Source organism: Peromyscus californicus, unplaced genomic scaffold (genome assembly GCF_007827085.1).
Source record: "Peromyscus californicus insignis strain IS unplaced genomic scaffold, ASM782708v3 Scaffold_11__1_contigs__length_118956290, whole genome shotgun sequence".
NCBI lineage: Eukaryota > Metazoa > Chordata > Mammalia > Rodentia > Cricetidae > Peromyscus > Peromyscus californicus.
In genome coordinates this window covers 77,485,756-77,506,433 of record NW_026294402.1, presented here as the reverse complement: position 1 = coordinate 77,506,433, position 20,678 = coordinate 77,485,756, and the positions used below count along the sequence as shown (strand labels likewise).

The window sequence follows — 20,678 nt, the reverse complement described above, 5'->3', positions numbered from 1 at the left end:
ATTCCTTTTCTTTGAAATCAGTGGGTTTTGCTGAGTTACAGGCAATTTCTATATAGGATTGATAACAGAATTACTGAGTAACTTATTATTAAGTAATTGGTTTAGTTATACTGTGCTGATAGTTTACCATGAGACCCTTTTCCAACAGCATCCTGTGACATTTCTCTGTTCCCTGTGTAATTAGGGGGATTTTACTACTGTGCTTTTGCCTTTCTTGAGGAAATTGGTAACATGCACTGACTACCTAGGGAACTTTATCTGTGACATCTCTTTCAAACAGTCTATAGAATTATATAATTCATTTTTAAATGGAGAAGAAAAATATTTTTTTGATTAGTCTATGAAAACATTGATTTCAAATAGTTATTTGGTGGCATGGCTGTAGCTTAGTGATTAAGCCCTATACTAGTTTTGGATAGACCCTAGGTTCAGAGTCACCAATACCACCAACAAAATAAAGTCATGCCATCATCTTGAAGTGCAGGTTAATATAGATTTAAAGAATTTATATTACTTATCTCTAAAAGTAAATGCCTGGCTTTTTTTTTTTTTGATTCAAATAAAATTTGTAGCTAATAGCTTTTAAGATAGATAAGCTTTGAAATTTTGATTATTATACTTTTTCAGTTGACTATTCAGCAAATATTTTACATAATAGATATATCCTAAGTGATGTAATAAGTATTTGGTGAAAAAAAATCATACTTTACTTTTGTAATAGAGTTTTATGAGATAGATAAAAGTTGCTATAAGGATAATGAGTTAATAAGAATTATGAAAAATAAGGATAAGGGAAAATACAGAACATAGTAGAAGAATGTTAAGGTCACAAAGTAGATGCTGATGAACTCAGAAATTAGGTCAGAGGAAAGTCGTTCCAGGGATAAGCAATAGGATTATGTGAGATGATAAAAAAATTTTTTTCCCCCGAGACAGGGTTTCTCTCTGTAGCTTTGCGCCTTTCCTAGAACTCACTCGGTAGCCCAGGCTGGCCTTGAACTCACAGAGATCTGCTTGCCTCTGCCTCCTGAGTGCTGGGATTAAAGGCGTGCTCCACCACCACCCAGCAATGATAAAAATTATTGACTGAATTGTTGAGGCCAGTGAGGTTGCCTACCAGATAAGGATCTTGCAGCCTACCCTGACAATCTGAGTTCAGTTCCAAGAGCTGGGAGAGGAGTTGTAGTCAACAATGGAAAAATTGTTTGGCTTAAAGTTTTTGTCTTAGCCGGGCGGTGGTGGCGCATGCCTTTAATCCCAGCACTTGGGAGACAGAGCCAGGCAGATCTTTGTGAGTTCAAGGCCAGCGTGGTCTACAGAGTGAGTTCCAGGAAAGGCACAAAGCTACACAGAGAAACCCTGTCTCGAAAAACCAAAAAAAAACCAAAAAAAAAAAAAAAAAGTTTCTATCTTAAAATCTGGTTTTAAGAACAAATTCTTAAAAGTCACAAAAATCTAATTAGACATCCACATTTTCTTTGATTATTTAGGGACCAGACTTGTTATAACATAATTCCACTTTACAACTCAATGAAGAAGAAAGTTTTGTCTGACTCTGAGGTATGTAACTTACTTCACTGTGGTTGCTACGTTAACTAACACTACATGTTCTAGTATACTAAATACAGTTTCTGTGTAATAGTTTTCAGATTAAAGTTGGTAGAAAATTGCTCTTGTCCGGTACTGTATTGTTTACTGTTGCTATCATATTTAGAACTTACTTGCGATTGAAAACAAGTATTTTCTGGGAAGAGACTTTACTTGCTCAGTTATGTGCCATAGGATATTTGATATAAATTTTCTAAGGTATGAAAGGAATAACTACCAAATGATGAGATCTAGGTTGTTTCATGAATTGGATGTTTTATTTCCTCAAAGGAAGAAGAGAAAGATGCTGATGTACCTGGAACGTCTACCCGAAAAAGGAAGGTAACAGCATTTTGCTTTTGATAGTATTTGTTTTTACAAAAGTATTTTTGTTAAAGTATATTAAAAGCTTATTCCTTTAGTCTTAGTAATATTAAAAGTAATTTAAATGTTCAAAAAACTTTTAATTATAAAAATACTTTTCTGAGAAAGGTTAGTATTTTATTTGAATTAATATTTTATATGGGTTGAACATCCCTAATCTGAAAATCTGATATTCAGAATGCTCAAAACTCTATAGCTTTTGACCATTGTCAATCAAAAAGTTTCTCATTTTGGTTTTCAGATTTTTGATTAGTATTCCTCAGCCAGTAAAGTCTATGCAAATATTGCAAAACAGAAAGATTTCAAATATAAATACTTCTCATGCCAAGCTTTTCAGGTCAGGGATGCTCATTCTGTGTCTAATTACCTAAGACTGTATTAAAAGTACAAATTGGGGCCAGTATGGTACCTTAGTGAGTAGAGTACTTGCTCTGCAGACATCAGGGCCTGAGTTTAATCCCTAGCATCCACATAAAAAACCAGATATACTGTAGCTCAATTGCAATCCCAGTGTTAGGGAGGTGGAGGTGAAGACAGAAGGTTCCTTGACACTTGCTAGTCGGTGAGCCCAACCTTCCTGTGAGGAACCCTGAATAAACAAGGTTTTCAGTAGTTGCAAGATTATAGGTGGGTTTCCAGTTCCGTGTTGTGCAGTTAGCAACTACTCTTGCTCCAGGAGTGAGGGTGTATTCTGATGCCTATAGCCTTTGCAGGCACATCCACATAAGTGCACATACCCAAGATGACACACCTTTAACCTCAGCACTGGAAAGCCTGAGACAGGCATATCTCTGTGAGTTTGAGGGAGCCAGAGCTACCTAGAGAAAGACTATCTCAAGAAACAACATGGAACGTAGAATAAATACTTAAAAAATGAATATAAAGTTGATGGCTCCTGAAGAAAGGCACCAGATGTGTCACATAGGCCTCACATATGTGCGCACACTCCAAAAATCAAGCGAATTGCATAACAGCTGTTAGTAATGTACTCGTGTTGGTGTTCTCCCCCCTTCTCCCCTCCCCCTCCCCCTCCCCCCCGCCCACCCCCAGGATCATCAGCCTAGAAGAAGGTTACGCAACAGAGCTCAGTCTTATGATATTCAAGCATGGAAGAAACAATGTCAAGAGTTGTTAAATCTCATATTTCAGTGTGAAGATTCAGAGCCTTTTCGACAGCCAGTAGATCTTCTTGAATATCCAGTAAGTATTTCTAAAATTGTTTTACACTGTTGTTATTCCACTAATTTTTATTACTCGGCTTCATTTCATATATGTTCTCTTTACCTATTCAGTTACAAAGAACTCTTAAATTGGACAGTGTGGTAAAATGGAAAACGACCTAAAATAGGCCTCTAAAGAACTTGCTTATGCATGTAGCTATTCTCTTAACATAGAGTAAGTCACTTAGTTTTCCTATATGAATATAATTTTTACCAACTGTCTTACTTTGCTTGCTTTTGCCACTGTGATAAACACCATGAGCAAAAGCAACTTGGGGCGGAAAGGGTTATTTGGCTTACAGATTAAGAGTCCATCATTAAGGGAAGCCAGGGCGGGAACTGAAGCAAAAACTATGGAGGAATGCTGCTTACTGTGTTGTTCAGCTCCCTTTCTTACACAACCCAGGACCATCTGCACAGGGATAGCACCACAGAGGATTGAGCTATTCCACATCATTCATTATTCAAAAAGATTCCTCTATACCTTTTGCCATGTTGACATCCCTTCCCCCCCAAAAAAACTTTACCAGCACATATTCTTTACTTCTGCATACTAATTCTAAGAATTTACAGCTATTATCTAGAAAACAAAAATAATATTTTCTCATGGAATTACGGTGATGAAATGAAAATACATAATAAATAGTTTTGTAATGATGAAGTAAGTACTCACTACATGCATATATCAGTTAATATTATTGTATGAATTTAGATAATGCCAGTGTGTGCACTTTAGGGAATGGATGGTTAAAAGGGTTGGGATTATATGGTCCAGCTATTTATAATTGCATAGAGACACAGAAATGTCAATCCAGGTTGAAATGATATATATTTTTTAATTCTTCTACTTAGGAATTCAGGATTTTATAGTCTTATATGGCATCACAACCTAGATATGGTTTCATCCAGCTTCATTATTTTTATATAGACATTTTAATTTGAAATGATGAATATAGACAAGTGTTTGTTGATAGATACTATAAAATAATTTTTCAATTTTGAAAGCCAGAAGCAGACTCATTAAATACACAAAAGAAATGTTTAATTGTAACAGTGGAGTAAATTGGGTTAATGAGAAACTCACCTTCCCAGAATTCCAGGATTGAGTTTTTGCTATATACAACGCTCTGATTTTCTTTTTTGTTTGTTTGTTTTTTGTTTTTTTTTTTTTTTTTTTTTGTTTGAGACAGGGTTTCTCTGTGCAGCTTTGCGCCTTTCCTGGAACTCACTTGGTAGCCCAGGCTGGCCTCGAACTCACAGAGATCCACCTGGCTCTGCCTCCCGAGTGCTGGGATTAAAGGCGTGCGCCACCATCGCCCAGCTTGCTCTGATTTTCAAAAGCTTGGCTTCCCTTTAATTCCTGCAAATTCGCTGTAGTTTTAAAAATTACTTGCAATTTACTTATTGTTATTAGTTGCTTATGTTTTGAGCCTTAATGTTTTTATTCTAGAGATAAAAAAAAAAATATTAACCCTGTACAGAAACAAACGTGGCCTTGGGCCACGGTTAGGAAAGAATTGAGAACCCACTCTAAACCAACTGAATAATTCCTTCCACAACCTACGTCATTCTTAGCTCTGGTGTGCTATGTATGGGTTTATAATCTCAATTTATACAATTGAATATCAGAATTTGTGGGATACACTTACAGTAGTGTAGAGAATTTTAAAACTGAGTGTACTCCTCAGTATATCAGAACTCTTAAAATCAATAATGTATGTTCACATCTCAGTATAGAAAAGAAAGAGTAAAAGCAAAAGGAAACAGGATTAAAATAATCCAAAGCTGAAATGAGTGCTATTGAAAAGTTCAGTATACTCTGTACTACTAAATAGATTCCTAGCCATATACTGCAGAGATCATTAGCTCTCCTTTGACCTCTGTTTTGTGCCATCTTGTTGCCCTATTTTATATCCAGTTGACCTCAACAGTTCTATTGTCCCTTACGCAAAGAATGCAGGCTTTTTGACATCTATTTACATTTATTATTATTGTTTATTCAAAAGTACCTAAATAGGTAAATTCTGAAACTTTAAGTTACTGTAACTTCAGCCTCTATATAGATGGGATGTTTTGGGAAGTTGTAGATTTATTTTTGTTTCACATATTAGCATTTTGCCTGCATGTATGTTTACCATGTGTATGCCTGATGCTTGCAGAATTCAGAAGAGAGCATTGGATCCCCTTGAACTCAAAGGATGGTCATGAATCACCATGTTGGTGTTAGTAACTGAGCCCTGATCCTCTGCAAGAGCAGCAAGTGCTCTTGTCCACTGAGCCATCTGTCCAACCCTACTTCGATTGTATTTCTTCATTTTATAATTTTGTAGTGCTTCAATGAGTTGACATTCATTAGATTTATAAGTGGACCGAAGTTTTTAAGGTTTTACTGTTTTGGTTTTACAAATGGTTGTTAATAGTTCTGTGAGCTAACTTGCCATAGAAAGCCTATGAATTCTTGTTTTTGTAAAATGATACTTTGGTAGTAGTAATAATACTGTTTCCTTCTCTCTTAGGACTATAGAGACATCATTGACACTCCAATGGACTTTGCTACTGTCAGAGAAACTTTAGAAGCTGGGAATTATGAGTCACCAATGGAGTTATGTAAAGATGTCAGGCTCATTTTTAGTAATTCCAAAGCATATACACCAAGCAAAAGATCAAGGGTATATCATCAAATTATTTTATTTTGTTCAAAGGATGTCAAATCTGTAAATTTTTATTTAAAACTTTGAGCAAAATTAACTGGCTATTATGTTGTTAATATTAATAGTAACCTACTGCTTTCTACTGTGCTTTTTTGTGATTCAAATTGATGTCATTTAAACACTGATAGCAGTTCAGGAATAGTTGCCTTTTTAAAGGTAGTATGATTGTCTTGTTAAATAGAGCCTTCTGGGCTTAACTTTTCTACCTAGTTCCATATTAATGAGTAGAACCATTTGAGAATGACTTGTAAAAGTTCAGCCTGTCACCTTTGATCAAAACACAGCTTCACAAAATGGGCAGTATAAGAGTGAAGAGATCATCTTGATTATAGTCCTAGATAGCAAGGGAATGAGTTTCCAGCCCTTTGGGGTGGTTTAAGTATGATAGAGTTCACAATGAGGAATTTTGCCACTCTCCCAACTTGAGAATCTTTTCTGTTAAATATCTCAAATGTCTAAAATTCAAAATAACTCAGATGTCTATAGTCAAAATAATTCAATTGTAAAAGTGTTTTAGTTTACTTTGCATCAGAAGAGAACCAAAAAAAAAATACAAACAGCAATATTTAAATTCTAAAAAATTTTGCCAAAAAAATATTTATAGTATTTACTAAATAGACATTTTGTTTTGAAGAATTTCATTTGAACCAGTTTTATGGATGTTTTTTCTCTCCGTAGATTTACAGCATGAGTTTACGCCTGTCTGCTTTCTTTGAAGAACACATTAGTTCAGTTTTGTCAGATTACAAGTCTGCTCTTCGTTTTCATAAAAGAAATACTATAACCAAAAGGAGGAAGAAGCGAAACAGAAGCAGCTCCCTTTCCAGCAGCGCCGCCTCAAGGTACTTAAGTGTCTTTTCGATGACGTTAGCTAATCTGTGACTTTGTCATCCAAAATGGCAGAACGTGGTGGTTTTTAATGCTTCCTTTACTATTCCCTATATTGCAGAATGATATATTTGACATGCAAGTTCCTATGATGTGGAGGATTTTTAATCTTTTAAACTAAAGCTTTACTAGTGTAAGTGCTTAAATTCAAACTGCTAAATCTATACAGTAAAACAGCATTTTTAGGATAATGATGGCATCATGCTTTCTGTCATATAATTTTAGCATTTATGATGATCCTTCACTAAATATTCACTTTTCAAAGGCTCACAACCATATGAAATCCACTACAAATCTCATATTATAACATATTTCATGATAGTACAAATGTTGGATTCAACAATGTTATAAAACTCTTACCACTTATGTGGAGAATTAAGAGTGACTAACAATGTTCTAATGTTATTTACAGCCCTGAAAGGAAAAAAAGGATCTTAAAACCCCAACTGAAATCAGAAATATCTACCTCTCCATTCTCTGTACCTACACGATCAGTACTGCCAAGGCATAATGCTGCTCAGATAAATGGTAAACCAGAATCCAATTCTGTGGTTCGAACCAGGAGCAACCGTGTGGCTGTAGATCCAGGTATCACTGAGCAGCCATCTACATCATCAGCCACAAAAGCTTTTATTTCAAAAAATAATACATCTGCCATGCCAGGAAAAACAAGTAAGACTTAATCACACTTTCTACATCAGGGTGTAGTTTTTTTTTTTTCTTTTTAAAAAAGCTTTTGATTTTCCGTGAGTTTTAGTAATTACCTGAGGTTATTGTTGTTGCCTTCTTTATTGTTTTTCCTCTTTTTGAAAAATTGGTTAAGTGAGAAAAAGAAAATTGAGGTTTAGGGATATTTTTGTAGGACAAAACAATAGCAAACTGATAGAGACTACCCAAATATAAACCCTAGGCTTGCTAGCAATTTGCCAAGACTTGCCTCATAATCTTAAACTGAGGAGAAAGGTTCTTCTAGTTGGGCTGCACTTGTTAAAATTTTCTTGTAGCCATTTCTTACTAGAGAGAAGATTACTGGGCTTCTCTAGTATACATGGGGCTTTGGGTTATATCCCAGTACAACAGAAAAGGAAGATTTTGTGAAGAAGCCTAAAGTATCACTCAGTTTTTGTCCTCTTGGCTAATTGAAGCAATTCAGGTTAGAAGCAATCCCAGACCTTTTGCTTATGTTGGAGTTCACTAAGTCTTAGCTTCTCATCTTTTTACATTTGTATTTTAGTGCTAGAGAATTCTGTGAAACATTCCAAGGTCTTGAGTACGCTTCCGAGCCCTGACCAACCCACATTTGGCCATGGTACGAGGAATAACTCTGCAAAAGAAAACATGGAAAAGGAAAAGCCTGTCAAACGTAAAATGAAGTCTTCTGTACTGTCAAAAGCATCCACACTTCCAAAGTCATCAGCTGTCATTGATCAAGGTAAAATGTTACTTAATATCTGGGTGTGGTGGTACACGGTTGTTCACTAGAGAGGCTGAGAAAGGAAGATCACAGGTCTGAGGCCAAGCCAATGTAATGAGTACCCCGCCTCAAAAAAAAGTAAAAATAAAAGTGTCACTTGTATATGGTAGGTCTTTCTTACAATTAATGTTTTTATAGGAGTTGGTAGGTGTCAATTTAAAAGTTACAGGGTGTAATCTGGTAAACCTAGTAACTTGCAGCTTTGTATTAAAAGCAAAACATTTTTAACAATTTTAAAGATTAAAAAAACTATATGGAACTAAAAATTTATTCTAGAATTAAAGACTGAATGTTGTAAACTAGTTTCTTGCTTCATTGTTAAAAACCTAAACAAATTGGATTTTGTTAACCCAGTATTCATATTTCTAGAACAAAAATATAAACTGTTAATAGACATAGGTCACAAAAAAAAATACACTGACCTTTACTTAATGGTAAATCACTGGTTTTCAACTCTTGTTGCCTTATTCTTAGGAATCCAAAACCTGCAGCGCAGGGTTGGTTTGTTGTTTTGTAAAGGCTTTATGTTTGAAAGACGGGAGAAAGCAACTAATAAAATACGCCATAAGGCTTATTGAAAGAATGGCTTCATTACCACATTACAAAGATAGCCCACTAATGAGCATTTCGTATTATAGTTTCAAAAAATGTGCCTTAGATGTTTCTTCCCTAATATTCTGACCAGAAACCTCACTCAAATTTTCTTGGTTAAAAGGCTTTGTCCATTTTAAAACATTATATTTTACCCACCTACAAAGACTAAAATTTGGGTGTCAATCTAGCATCCAAATCTGTTCAACTGTTTTTAGATTTTTATGTTTTGTGTGTTTGTCTTTAACATCTCCTGAACTCCTCTGTCTTCCTTCCATGGGTATAATTCCTTTAATTCCCAGCTGTTCCTCCGTTTCACTTCTCAGGTCTTCTCTCCTCGCCATCATTGTCTCACTGAGTTCTGTGGTCTGCCTCATCCTCCCATTTCCACCCGTTCCCTCCCTGGTTTACCTCTTCCTGGACCACTGGAAAGTCTCTATCTTTGCCTTCTTCTTCCTTCTTTGGATGGTCTTTTTTTTTTCCTCTCTCTCTTAATTTGTCTCCTTTTAACTCTCACAATATCATTTCTGGGATCCTTAAAAAATTATGTTTTCATTTTATGTGTATAAGTGTTTTGCCTGCGTGTATGTCTTTGAAACACATGCATGCGGTGCCTATGGAGGCTAGAAGAGGGGGTCAAATCTCGTGGAACTGGAGTTAGAAATAGTTGTGAACCATGTTGTGGGTGCTGGGAATCATACCCCAAGTCCTCTGAAAGACAGTCACCTATACTTGCCATATGGTGGATAAGTGTTTTAATAAGCATTTTAGCATTTCTTAATTTTTTTTATTTTTGAAAATTTCATATATTTATGCAATGTATTTTGATCATAGCAATTACTTCTCCTACAGACTCCCACTGTTGTCCTCCTTGTTTCCCTCCAAACTCCATATTCTCCTCTAAATACCCCAAGTCTAGTTAATACTGCAATTATTCACATGTGTTTGGGGCCACCTACTAAAACACGGACAATACACTACCAGCCACATCCCTAAAGGAACTGATTGGTCTCCCTCATTAGTCCTTAAACTTCCAGTAGCTACTCTGCCAAGCATGGAGCCTCAGGGGCCTCTACCCCATTCATGCTGAAATTTTGACTGGCTTTATCTTGTACTGATGATAACCACAGCTGCTATGAGTTGATGTATATAACAGCCATGTTATGTCCATAGGTCAGCACCACTCTCCTCCCCATTCACAGCTGAACACTCAGTTATTCTCTGCATTTGGACTGGATAGGGGTCTCAGCATTAAACACTACCCACTAAAGAAAGCAGGTTCTCCAACCAAAGTTTATAGCAACACAAGTCTATTGGTAGAAACTTAAATATTTAGTAATAAGCCATTTGACAGTATGATCATTTAGCAAAAAAAAAAAAAAACCAGCTGTTCATCCTCTTAGGGCATATAGTCTCCCAAGTCATGGGCTTTTTGACCAAGGTATATAGTAGTAAGCATGAACTTCTGCCTTTGGAACAGGCCTCATATCCAGTTGAAATGGTTGGTTACCCCTTAAACAACATTGTTCCAGTGGGCAGATGTTTCCTGATAGCTTGGTATTATGCATATAGGCTCCAGCTCTGGATGAGACCAATGTTGTCTTTTCTCCTCCTGAAACCTACATGCACCTTCTGGTATTGTGTAAGAACAGTCAGCAGGGAGAGAGTTTGGGGATCCATTGAGATTTACTTCCCTGTCCCCAAAGTGAGGAATGGCTTTATCAGTAAGGTCTTAACTATCTAGTTGTGGTGAGCAGTCAAAGTCAATGGAAATAGCTTGTGTTGTTGGGTGCTTCTGGGGGCTGCTTCCCAATGACTCAGAGAGACCCTGAGCCAGACACTTGAGATTTTTATTTGCTAGCCCATATCTTCTGGGAGCAGCAGTAGCCACTCATACAAGGTTCTTCTATTAAAATCCTAGTTTAAATACAATTTTGAAATTAGCTGTCAAAATAGTATATTTCCATAATACTTTTTCATATATTCTTAGTTTGGACTAACCTCCTCCAATGCTCTCCTCAGTCTTCCTATCTCCACTTACACATAGAACTCTTGAGTATTCTCCCATCTCCCCTTCATGTGGCTTGTGTTCTGTTCCCTGTAATTCATTCGTACCTGTGCTGGCTAGTTTTGGTTTGTGCTCCATTTTGTCAGATATTAGAGTACTAGATATTATTTCATGATTCTTCTTTTCTAGAACAACTTTTTCTGTTCTTTTACCCTAAAATAGAACCTGCTTCTAACCCAGTTTGCTAGTCCTTGTATTGTTATTGGGGAATTGAGGCTATTAACATTCAGAGTATTCAAAGTTTTGTCTGTGTTCTTATCATTTCACTGTGGTGTTTGGTTGGTTGGGGTTTTTGTGTGTTTTATTGGTTTTTTTGGTTTGCTTTGGTTTTGTCTGTGTGTTTTCTTGGACCTTTTTTTTATTATTATTATCCTAATATTTACTTATCTTCCTTGGCCCCTTGAGTGTGTTTATCTTTCTCTTCATTTCTATGCATTGTTTCTATGTGTTATTTGTAGGGCTGGCCTAGTCTTCTTAAATTCTTTCGGTGCTTTTATCCTGGGAAGCTTTGACTTCTCCTTCTATTAATACACTTGCTGCTATACGTTCTAATCTAGGCTGACAGTTTCAGGTTTTCAGAACTTGGAATACATCTTTCTAAGGCCTTCTGGTTTTAAACATCTCAGTTGAATAATTAGGAGTTATTTTGATGGACCTGCCTTTGTAAATGACTTGACCTTTCTCTCTCTACCCTTTCTTTATTCTGTTTTTAGTGTTTTGACGGGATGTCATTGTGGGGTAGGGTTTTTTTTTGTTTTTGTTTTGTGATCCTTTCTATTTGGTGTCCAGTTAGACCTCTTGTAGCTGCATAAGGCATCTCTTCCTCTAGGTTTGAGAAATTTTCTTCTGTGATTTTCTGGAAAGTCTAGCATTATATTTCTTTGTTTCTTCTACGCCCATAATTTGCATGTCAAATCTTTTCACAGTATCTCAAAAAAAAAAATTCTGATACGTGTGTGTAATTGATCTTTTTTAAATGATCCAGTTCCTCTGCTTATATTTAATGTTTTTATCAGTAGTCTGTCTTTATGTAAAGCAAAAAAAAAACCCCACAGACCTCAGTCATTTTGCTTTGTGGAATATCCTTCGCTACTTTATGCACATTCCCACATTTCTCTACCACACCTTTACCTCACAGTTGTAAAGAGCTGATCTAAAGAAAATTGTTTATGGGGGGAGGCTTACGGGTTTTTTTTTTTTTCCTCTTCACCCCTTGCTCTGACTTGGTAAATTTCTTGGCTTTTATCATGGGGTTAGTTAACAGTAAGATTTTTAACCAAAATAATAGTCCACATTACATGATTGATACAGTGTCAATATTGTGTGATTACAGATTATCATTTGCCATTCAATTACATGAAGAGATAGACTATTTGAATAGCATGTAAAAAGAAAAACTCCTATTCAGTTGTCTTACAGTGAATGTGCACACGTGTGTGTGCATGTGGAGGTCAGCAGTTGATGTAAAGTGTTTCTCAATCAATCACCTTCTATTTTGAGGCACAGGACCTTATGGTTATATATTGTTTGTAATTTAGGAAAGAAAGCTTGCCTGAAGAGCGGAGGACAGAGCTAGCCACAGAGGTCAGGCAGTGGTGGCACACACCTTTAATCCCAGCACTAGGAAAGTTGAGACAGGAAGTGATACGACTGGGCAGAGAAAGGAGTATAAGACCGGAGGAGACAAGAATTCTCTCTTGCAGAGGCCCAGTCAGGCTGAGGAGTTGGTGAGATAAGAGGTGTGGTAGCTGTGGCTTGCTCTGCTTCTCTGATCTTTCAGCTTTCACCCTGGTATCTGGCCTCAGCTTTTATTATAAGACCATTTAGTAGTCGTGCAACAGGACCTCTGTGCCTGGATTTCCCCAGTTGGCCAGGTTGGTTGGCCACTGAGCTCTATGGTCCCTTGGGCTCTATTCCCCCAGCAGTTGGACTTTCATGTGTGTACCACAATGCTTGGCTTTTTGGTGTAACTTATTTATACATTTGTAAATAAGAGTAGGTGAGGAGCATCAAAGCCATGGCAGTTTTTATGGAGAGTAAGTGATACAAATTATTGCAGCAGATATATTCCTAATCATCTTGGGTAGGGAAATTAAGAAGGAAGAGTCTTTGTATGTCCAGGGAACACACAGAGATCATCAGAGTCCAGACTCTTCTTTGATATAGAAATTATTGTGGTCACATTCATAAGAGATGAAAGAAAAGTTAGAATTTTTCCAGTCTTTATTGTTGAATCTTCTCACTGATCAAGTGACTGAAAGGAAGAGAGTAACAGTTATTTATTGGTATGACCAAATTAAAAGGTCAAAATTAGTATTCTAAGAATATTTTTCCATGACTTAAATTTCTTAAAAGTAGTGATACAGAAACACCCTGTGTTTAGTGAGTTAAACAGTAAAAGACTTTGTTGTGATAAACTGCAAGTGAATTTGATCATTTCATGTGATTCATACAAAACTCTTAACATACATATTAGAATGTGTAATAAAGGAGGCAGACATGGAATTTCTACTCTTTGCTATCAATGACAGTATTAACTTGGGTCTTTTATTTGTACTTAAGTCTCTTTCTATCTTCAATAAGAATCTTTTCCCAGGGGCCAATAAGATGGGCCAGCAGGTAACTGCTTGCCTGGCAAGTCTCTGTGGCAACCTCATTTCTGTCCTCAGAACCCATGTGAAAGTAGAAGAGAACTCTCTCCCAAAAGTTGCCCTCTGACTTCCACAGATGCGTGATGACTCATGTGCCACTCACACATAGATGACGTCATCATCCAAGTGCACACACAATTAATACATTTTTAAAATAAAGATATCTAGGTAATAGCTGCAGAAATTTATCAATTCTCTTATTTTAGTGGGAGTTTTTTTTTAATTGTTGTTTATTATTATTGTATTATTATATAGAAGTATTCTAGTACCTTTACCGATTAGTTGGAGGGCTAAACAACATATTAAGTGTACTGTTTTTTCCCTTCAGGAGATTGTAAGAACAATGTTCTTATAGCAGGACCCATTCAAGTAAATGGTCATGGAGGACAGCCATCAAAACTTGTGAAGAGAGGGCCTGGGAGGAAGCCTAAGGCAGAAGCTAACACCAGCAGTGGTGAAGTTACACACAAGAAAAGAGGTAGAAAGCCCAAGAAACTTCAGTGTACAAAGCAAGAAAACTCTGAGCAAAATAACATGCCTCCAATCAGGGCCGATGTGGTTCCTTCTTCAACATGCAACTTTCTTTCTGAAACGAATGTTGTTAAGGAGGATTTGTTACAGAAAAAGAGTCGTGGAGGCAGAAAACCCAAAAGGAAGATGAAAACACAAACCCTAGATTCAGAACTCATAGTTCCTACAAATGTTAAAGTGTTAAGGAGAAGTAACCGGAAAAAAACAGATGGTCCTATAGATGAGGAAGAAGAGTTTGAAGAACTCAAAGGCTCTGAACCTCATATGAGAACTAGAAACCAAGGTCGAAGGACAGCTTTCTATAATGAGGATGACTCAGAAGAAGAACAGAGGCAGCTGTTATTTGAAGACACCTCTTTGACTTTTGGGACTTCTAGTAGAGGACGGGTCCGAAAGTTGACTGAAAAAGCAAAGGCTAATTTAATTGGTTGGTAACTTGAAGCAAAATATTGTACTTCAGAGTCTATGAAGCAGGTACAGTTAAGGAGTAAGTAGAACTAAGGTTTCTGCTTCCTGGCTGCTATGATGGATTAGGGAATGTTACAATTTGACTTGGGAAAAAAGGAGGCAAACAAACAAATTTAGAAAATAATTTACGTCTTTGAATGAAAAAGAAAATCTATATACATATATATTTCAAATGTTTGCTATTTATTGCCCTTAGGTAGGTTATTCATTTCCACATTCATTTCATTCACTGTTTGAAATTGAGGACCTGTTATAAATTCCTGATTTATTTATGGAAGAGACAGCTCTGCTACACTCTTGAAGCATAGTATTCCTAGTGATAGAATGTTTCCTGGTAAATTGAATTATTTTTGACCAAGTAAGATACATTTTTACTGATACAGAAGTCATGCCCTTAGGAAGAAAGATGTTACACAGAGTAGCAGTACATTAAGAAACATTTCCTCTAAAGCTAACTTTAAAGATCCCACCATTTGTTATCCTGAGAAGTGTTAGTTGTAGGGTGTTCAACTACAGAACATCTAGAGGAAGCTTTTCGTTTTACTCCATTTCTGCCAAACTTAAGGAGAAAATGTATTGATGCAAAGGAAACATATCCACATTGGAAAACATTTGACTGTCTAATTTTTCAGACCTTGATTCTTGTATCAGTCACTCTATCTCTGTTTATTGTGCCAAAGACTGAGAATCAGTGCAGTGGAAAGCCTGTTTTTGACTGTCAGGACAACATACACTTTTCAATACTGGAAAAGCTATATATTCTAAAGAGCAAGTGATTACAGAATTATGCTGAGTTGTATCTTTTTTCTTTTTCTTTTTTTTTGGTACTAATAGTAGGAAAATAATGCACTGGTGGGTCCTTTGACAGAGATATCTTAGAGACAATGTTTAAGTGGTTAAAGGATTCAAGGAAAATACAGGAAAAAAAGTATGAAATTTGATGTTTACTTGATCTGGATTAATGTCATTTTTAAATTTCAGACATATCCAATAGGCTAAAATGACTTACAAAGAACCATGTCTGTGTGCGTGTGTATATTGATAAATGGGTGTGATTGAATATATATATACAAACGCATACTATTACCCAGGTATAAATTCTTTTTTCAGGATTTTTTTAGATAGTAGTAGAATAAAAACAATTTTAAAATGTCATACTTTATAGTTTAATTTTAAGGAAAAGATTGGTTATTTTCAACTATTAAAAGTTAAAAATAGGCCAAATCACTTTTTATGCAATCATGTTTTATACAGTGGTCTCATTGCACATTGTGTTTTTTCTGCACTTTTTACGGTATCCTTATCACGCTGGTATCTCAATATACACTCTAAAGAGAAACGCCCATTTAATGATTGTGCCTTGTATTCTATTATTTTTTGCATCATTAGTAAAATTAAGTTGTCTATTGTAAATGATAACTATATGACTTAGGAGAATGTATTACTATATGTACTGCTATGGAAAAGGAAAGCAGTTATTTATTTGTTTATGGTACATTAGTTATTTTATACCTTGAAAACCAACAAATGCCATTTCTATTGTTTAAAATTACTTTTTTTCTTTTAAGTTTTAAGAATGTAGTATTTTCTGAGGACTGATATGGTACAAAAATGTAACCAAAATTTTCAGATACTACATTTTTAAAAAGAAAGGATGGGAAAAATATGTATCAGCATGAATGATCCTGATGTAGAGAATAAAGTCCTTAATTGAACCTTGGCAAAATATATAATTAGATTATATAATTATTTCCTTGTTTCCGATAAGGACAAATGTTAACTGTCATTTAACTGTCTTGAAGAATGAAAAGTGATGCATTTGGGCTTTTTAGATCATTTGTAACGAAATTTGTACAGAAACCCTCCAGTGAAACTAAGTGAACCATTTTCCAGATCCTGACTGGATTGCTGTGATTTTACAGTTAAAAACTAATTTCAAATTTTTTAGGTTTTTGTACATTTATTTTTTTCTAACAAATATATTGAACTATATAATTAAAGTTAAGTAGTTAATTCTTCATAATGCAGAAATGGATGACATGTTATATAGAAAAATGAGTCAATTTCACCGTTATTGAAAAATGATAGTGTGTATGTTGGAAATTTTAAGTCATTAAAGTAACTAGTTGCTTTTGAAGGGAATCTATTTGAAAAAATGTAATTTCCTGATGTTATCTGCATTGTATTAGAAAAATAGACTGAAATCCATTTTTATAAAAAAAATGCAGTTGTAAGGAGTGCTCAGTAAAAGGAAGCGCACACAGTCTTAGTGTGGAGGACCTCTTGAATGGTGCACAGATAGTTCCAACTTTTAAACAGTGAAATAAGTATTTCCATCTTTCCTACAACAAGGAAATACATTATTTCTGTTTTAAAGACGCTGTGTATTTATGACCATGTTTGGACATTTTTTCAGACACTGGTTTCTTAGTAAAGCAGAATGACTTGGATCAGATTATTTGTAACTGAAACACTTAAGATATATTAATACCAGATACAGATTTTATATTTTTATAATTTAGCTTCTGTAGATTGCAAAAGTTGAATTAAGAAATTTAAGTCATCATGTTTTGGGTTTTACCACTTGGAAAAGTCTCTTTTGAGATAGTAACATCAATGTATGTACTGTTTATAGACCAGAAGGAATTGTTGGCACTTGTCTTAGTTAAGCAATAAGAAAAATATCAAGTTTACGGAAACTTTCAGAAATAAAAATTGTTATGTGCATGGAACATAAAAAATCAATTTTCAGGCTGAGCTCAGTGGTGCACACCTGTAATCTCAGCACTTGAGAGGTGGAGGCAGCAACATCAGGAGTTAGTTACCTTTAGCTACAAACCAACTTTAAGACTAGGGCTACAACAGCAGCAACATCCCCCAAATCAGTTTATATACCTAATTTTGTTCTTTTATGTTATCCTGACTTCACAAAACTCGAGTTTAAAAGAATTTTAATGTTGTCACAGGGTAGTTTATTTAAAGACTCCTTTTAAATACAATCTACCAGCCTTTGGAAGTAGATATGTAGGTTCTTAAAATCTCCCCCTTCACAGCCTTCTCTAGAGCAATCTGTCTAATACATATAAGTATAAACTGAAGATTAAGGGCCTTATTGCCATTGTATTTACTGCATTGTATCACTCCAACTCAAAAGACTGGTGGATTAGTACAGAACTGTCTTACTATAGTTAGAATAACTGTAGAACATTTGTTGGGTGATTAGGCCACGTCAGAGAGAAGAGATTGACTGGAATCAGTTTCCCTTGGAAATTAATTATGTAAGACCCTGAACAGCAAACATTCCCTTACCATAGAACTGTTAACAGAACTGTCCCTTAGCTGTAGCGTCGTAGATTAACCAGATACTTCTTTCATAGGTGTATTGAAATAAAATTTTGGCCCTGTGAGATGTTAGCATTTGCATGATTAATTTCAGTCGGCAGTGTTCAGTTTTGACATTCCGTTTTATACATCCATAGCTATCTATAAATTTGTCTCAAATGTTAAGTTGAAAGAAACTGGTTTTAAGCTTTCTCTCTAAAGAAAACAAACTGATTTTTAATATTTTGTTCACCTGAAGTTCATTTTTGAGTAGGTTAAAAGGACCAACATACTTGAGTGATTAAAGGGCTATTATCAATGTTTATCCTATATGCAGGGAGTGTAGTATTTTAAAAATGAGAAGGGGTTGGGGGCATTTCTTTTGTCTAGAATGCATTACTCCCTATTTATCTAGAAGATACTGCTAACAATAGTAGCTTGATTTGGTGATAAGTTGTCTTATTTTAAAATTGGAAAAAGTACACCTTTTGTTTCCATCAAAAAAGAAAAAAAAGTGCAGACTTTCCCTAGTTCCCCTGATTTCTGGATGACTTGAACTAAAATTTATGCATCTACTAAGAAACTATTTTGTTTTTAATTATACTTATCAAAGTGCTCCAAATGAAAAGTCATTTTGAACTATGTACAGTACCCCAGGAAGAGGTCAGATTGAGTCAGAAGACTGTAAGTACTACTGTGAGCGCTCTGGAGGTGACCCTGCACACATTACAGTGAGTAGACTATCTGAGCTATAAATATATTTTTTAGTTTCAATAGCTCTCTTTTGAAAAACTTTTAATGCAGATAAAAATATCAGGAAATTAACCTTATATGGCACAAACCAAATACATAGTAGTATATGGATGAGTTTCTACATTTAAAGAGCTAAGAAGATAGGTTCAGGATTGTATTATAGTACATGCACTTACAAAGCAGATAGATGCACACACATGCTGATTACTTTCAAGGATGTGGGTGTTGATTTATCACAACAATAAATTAAAAAATAAGATACAATGTTACATTTTTAGACCATTGAAACTGCAAGAAGAGACAGGTCTTAAAAAGTTATTAAGAAAAAAAACTACTAAATCCCGCCATGGGATATTTAGACGTGTAGGACATAGCTCAAGTTTTGAAAAGCAACTGACCTAAAGGGTTAAAGTTGTAACTGACACATTTCAAATTAAAATTATGTTTATTTTGTACAGAAAGCAATGTTAAACACAAGCAAATCTGTTGTATGTAATAAGTGACAGAGTTTTTAAAAATTATTTAGCTTTATTGATGTTTTTGTTTTATTTCTTCTAGACCTGGAGTATCATGTCATAAACGGCAGTCTTGCACCGCGGTAGCAGGCCCTTTCTTTTTGTACATATTGATTGGACCTTTCTTTACTGTTACGTGGACACTTTCTATGTTAGTTTTGATGCATAATTCTTGGAATCCTTTTATACAAACTAGAATGTATGTGTAAGAATTCCTGTCCCTGCAATGTAGTAACTATAAACTTATTTTTAAATAAATAGAAAACTTGTTTTTCTAAGCCATTTTGTAGAGCCTCATGATTTCTTTGCTCTTGTTTGTTTTGGTTAGTTCTGGACACCATAAAGCAGTTGGTACATACTCAGTAGGCAACTTACCAAAGTGATTGTGATATAGAAGCCATTATGTAAATTCTAGTTCATTAGAGGTTCCATTGTTCTAGTTGTGAAATGTTAAAATCACTATCAAAGATTTCAGACACCTAATGTAATTCCAGAGTGACTAAAGGTTAAAAATAAAGACTCATTTGCCTTTCTGTGTGTCTATTTAAAACAGTTTTATTGGCTTGTTGTATATAAGTTACTGCATTGGTGATAATTAAGTATTTTGGTATTTTTATGAGGGCTACATGTCAAGGGAACATTTTGCATAAACATTTACTTAAAGCTGAAGTATTGTAAAGGTATTTGTACAGATCTGTAAGAATGCTGTTTTACAGCTTGGCATGGTGGTAACATGTTTTACTCCCAAAGGATCAAGATTTCAAAGCCAGTCTGGGTTACATGAGACCCTGTCTCAAAACAACAATAAAAAATTGCTATTTTTTAATCTTTTCCTACAGATCTTTTAGGTTGGCATACATATTTAAGAACTCTAAGAATCTCCAATTTTAGGATGAATATTATATGGAATTATATGTAAGACTTTAAAGTTAGGTTTAAACATGGTAATTTGTGTTACTACTAATCATTCTCTCTAAGAATTGCATTTAAATTATTTCATGTAAATAAATTTCTAAGTTGAAACAAGTAATGATTTTCAGGTATATTTTCTTTTTAAATGATACTGATGCACCTGATATATACTTAGAAAAACCAGCAAAGAAAAATTAGTTCAAAACCATTACTTTGAACTGATTTATTTTGTCATAACATCAATTTTATGATCTAGGTTTTCCTGGTATTTAAGGACAGTAAGATTAAAGGCCACAAAGCCCCTGACTAAGCTTAATTGTAAGACCTTGTAGTTCTGGTTTTAACACATTTACCATATGTTGGTTACTATTTAAGGAAAAGAGTTGTAGGAAAGATCGAATTCATTAAAATCTTGGGCCAGTAAGACATGCTAAACATGGTGCAATGGAAGCCCTGGTCTTGAGATTGGAAAATTCCAGACAGTGAAGGAGTGAGTAACCTAGCCAGGCCATTTCGTGTCTGATCTTCATGGTAAAAGACTGGATTTCATCTTTAAAGTGTAATTCAATCCAAATAGCCTATCTTAGTCTCATCTAAAGCTTGA

General features: G+C 35.2%; 1 protein-coding gene across 4 annotated transcripts in view; it reads left to right on the top strand.

Moving 5' to 3' along the window:
* The window catches only part of Phip (pleckstrin homology domain interacting protein), a 125,143-nt gene extending 105,448 nt beyond the window's left edge, over positions 1-19,695 (top strand). For all 4 annotated transcript variants that reach the window (XM_052715311.1, XM_052715304.1, XM_052715321.1 and 1 more), the window contains 8 exons: positions 1,491-1,560; positions 1,879-1,929; positions 3,022-3,171; positions 5,708-5,860; positions 6,581-6,744; positions 7,203-7,462; positions 8,025-8,222; positions 13,903-19,695. In XM_052715311.1, the coding sequence (XP_052571271.1) occupies positions 1,491-1,560; positions 1,879-1,929; positions 3,022-3,171; positions 5,708-5,860; positions 6,581-6,744; positions 7,203-7,462; positions 8,025-8,222; positions 13,903-14,540 (1,684 nt within the window). In that variant the 3' untranslated portion in view covers positions 14,541-19,695. The remainder of the gene's footprint in view (positions 1-1,490; positions 1,561-1,878; positions 1,930-3,021; positions 3,172-5,707; positions 5,861-6,580; positions 6,745-7,202; positions 7,463-8,024; positions 8,223-13,902) is intronic.
* Positions 19,696-20,678: the final 983 nt, after the last annotated feature.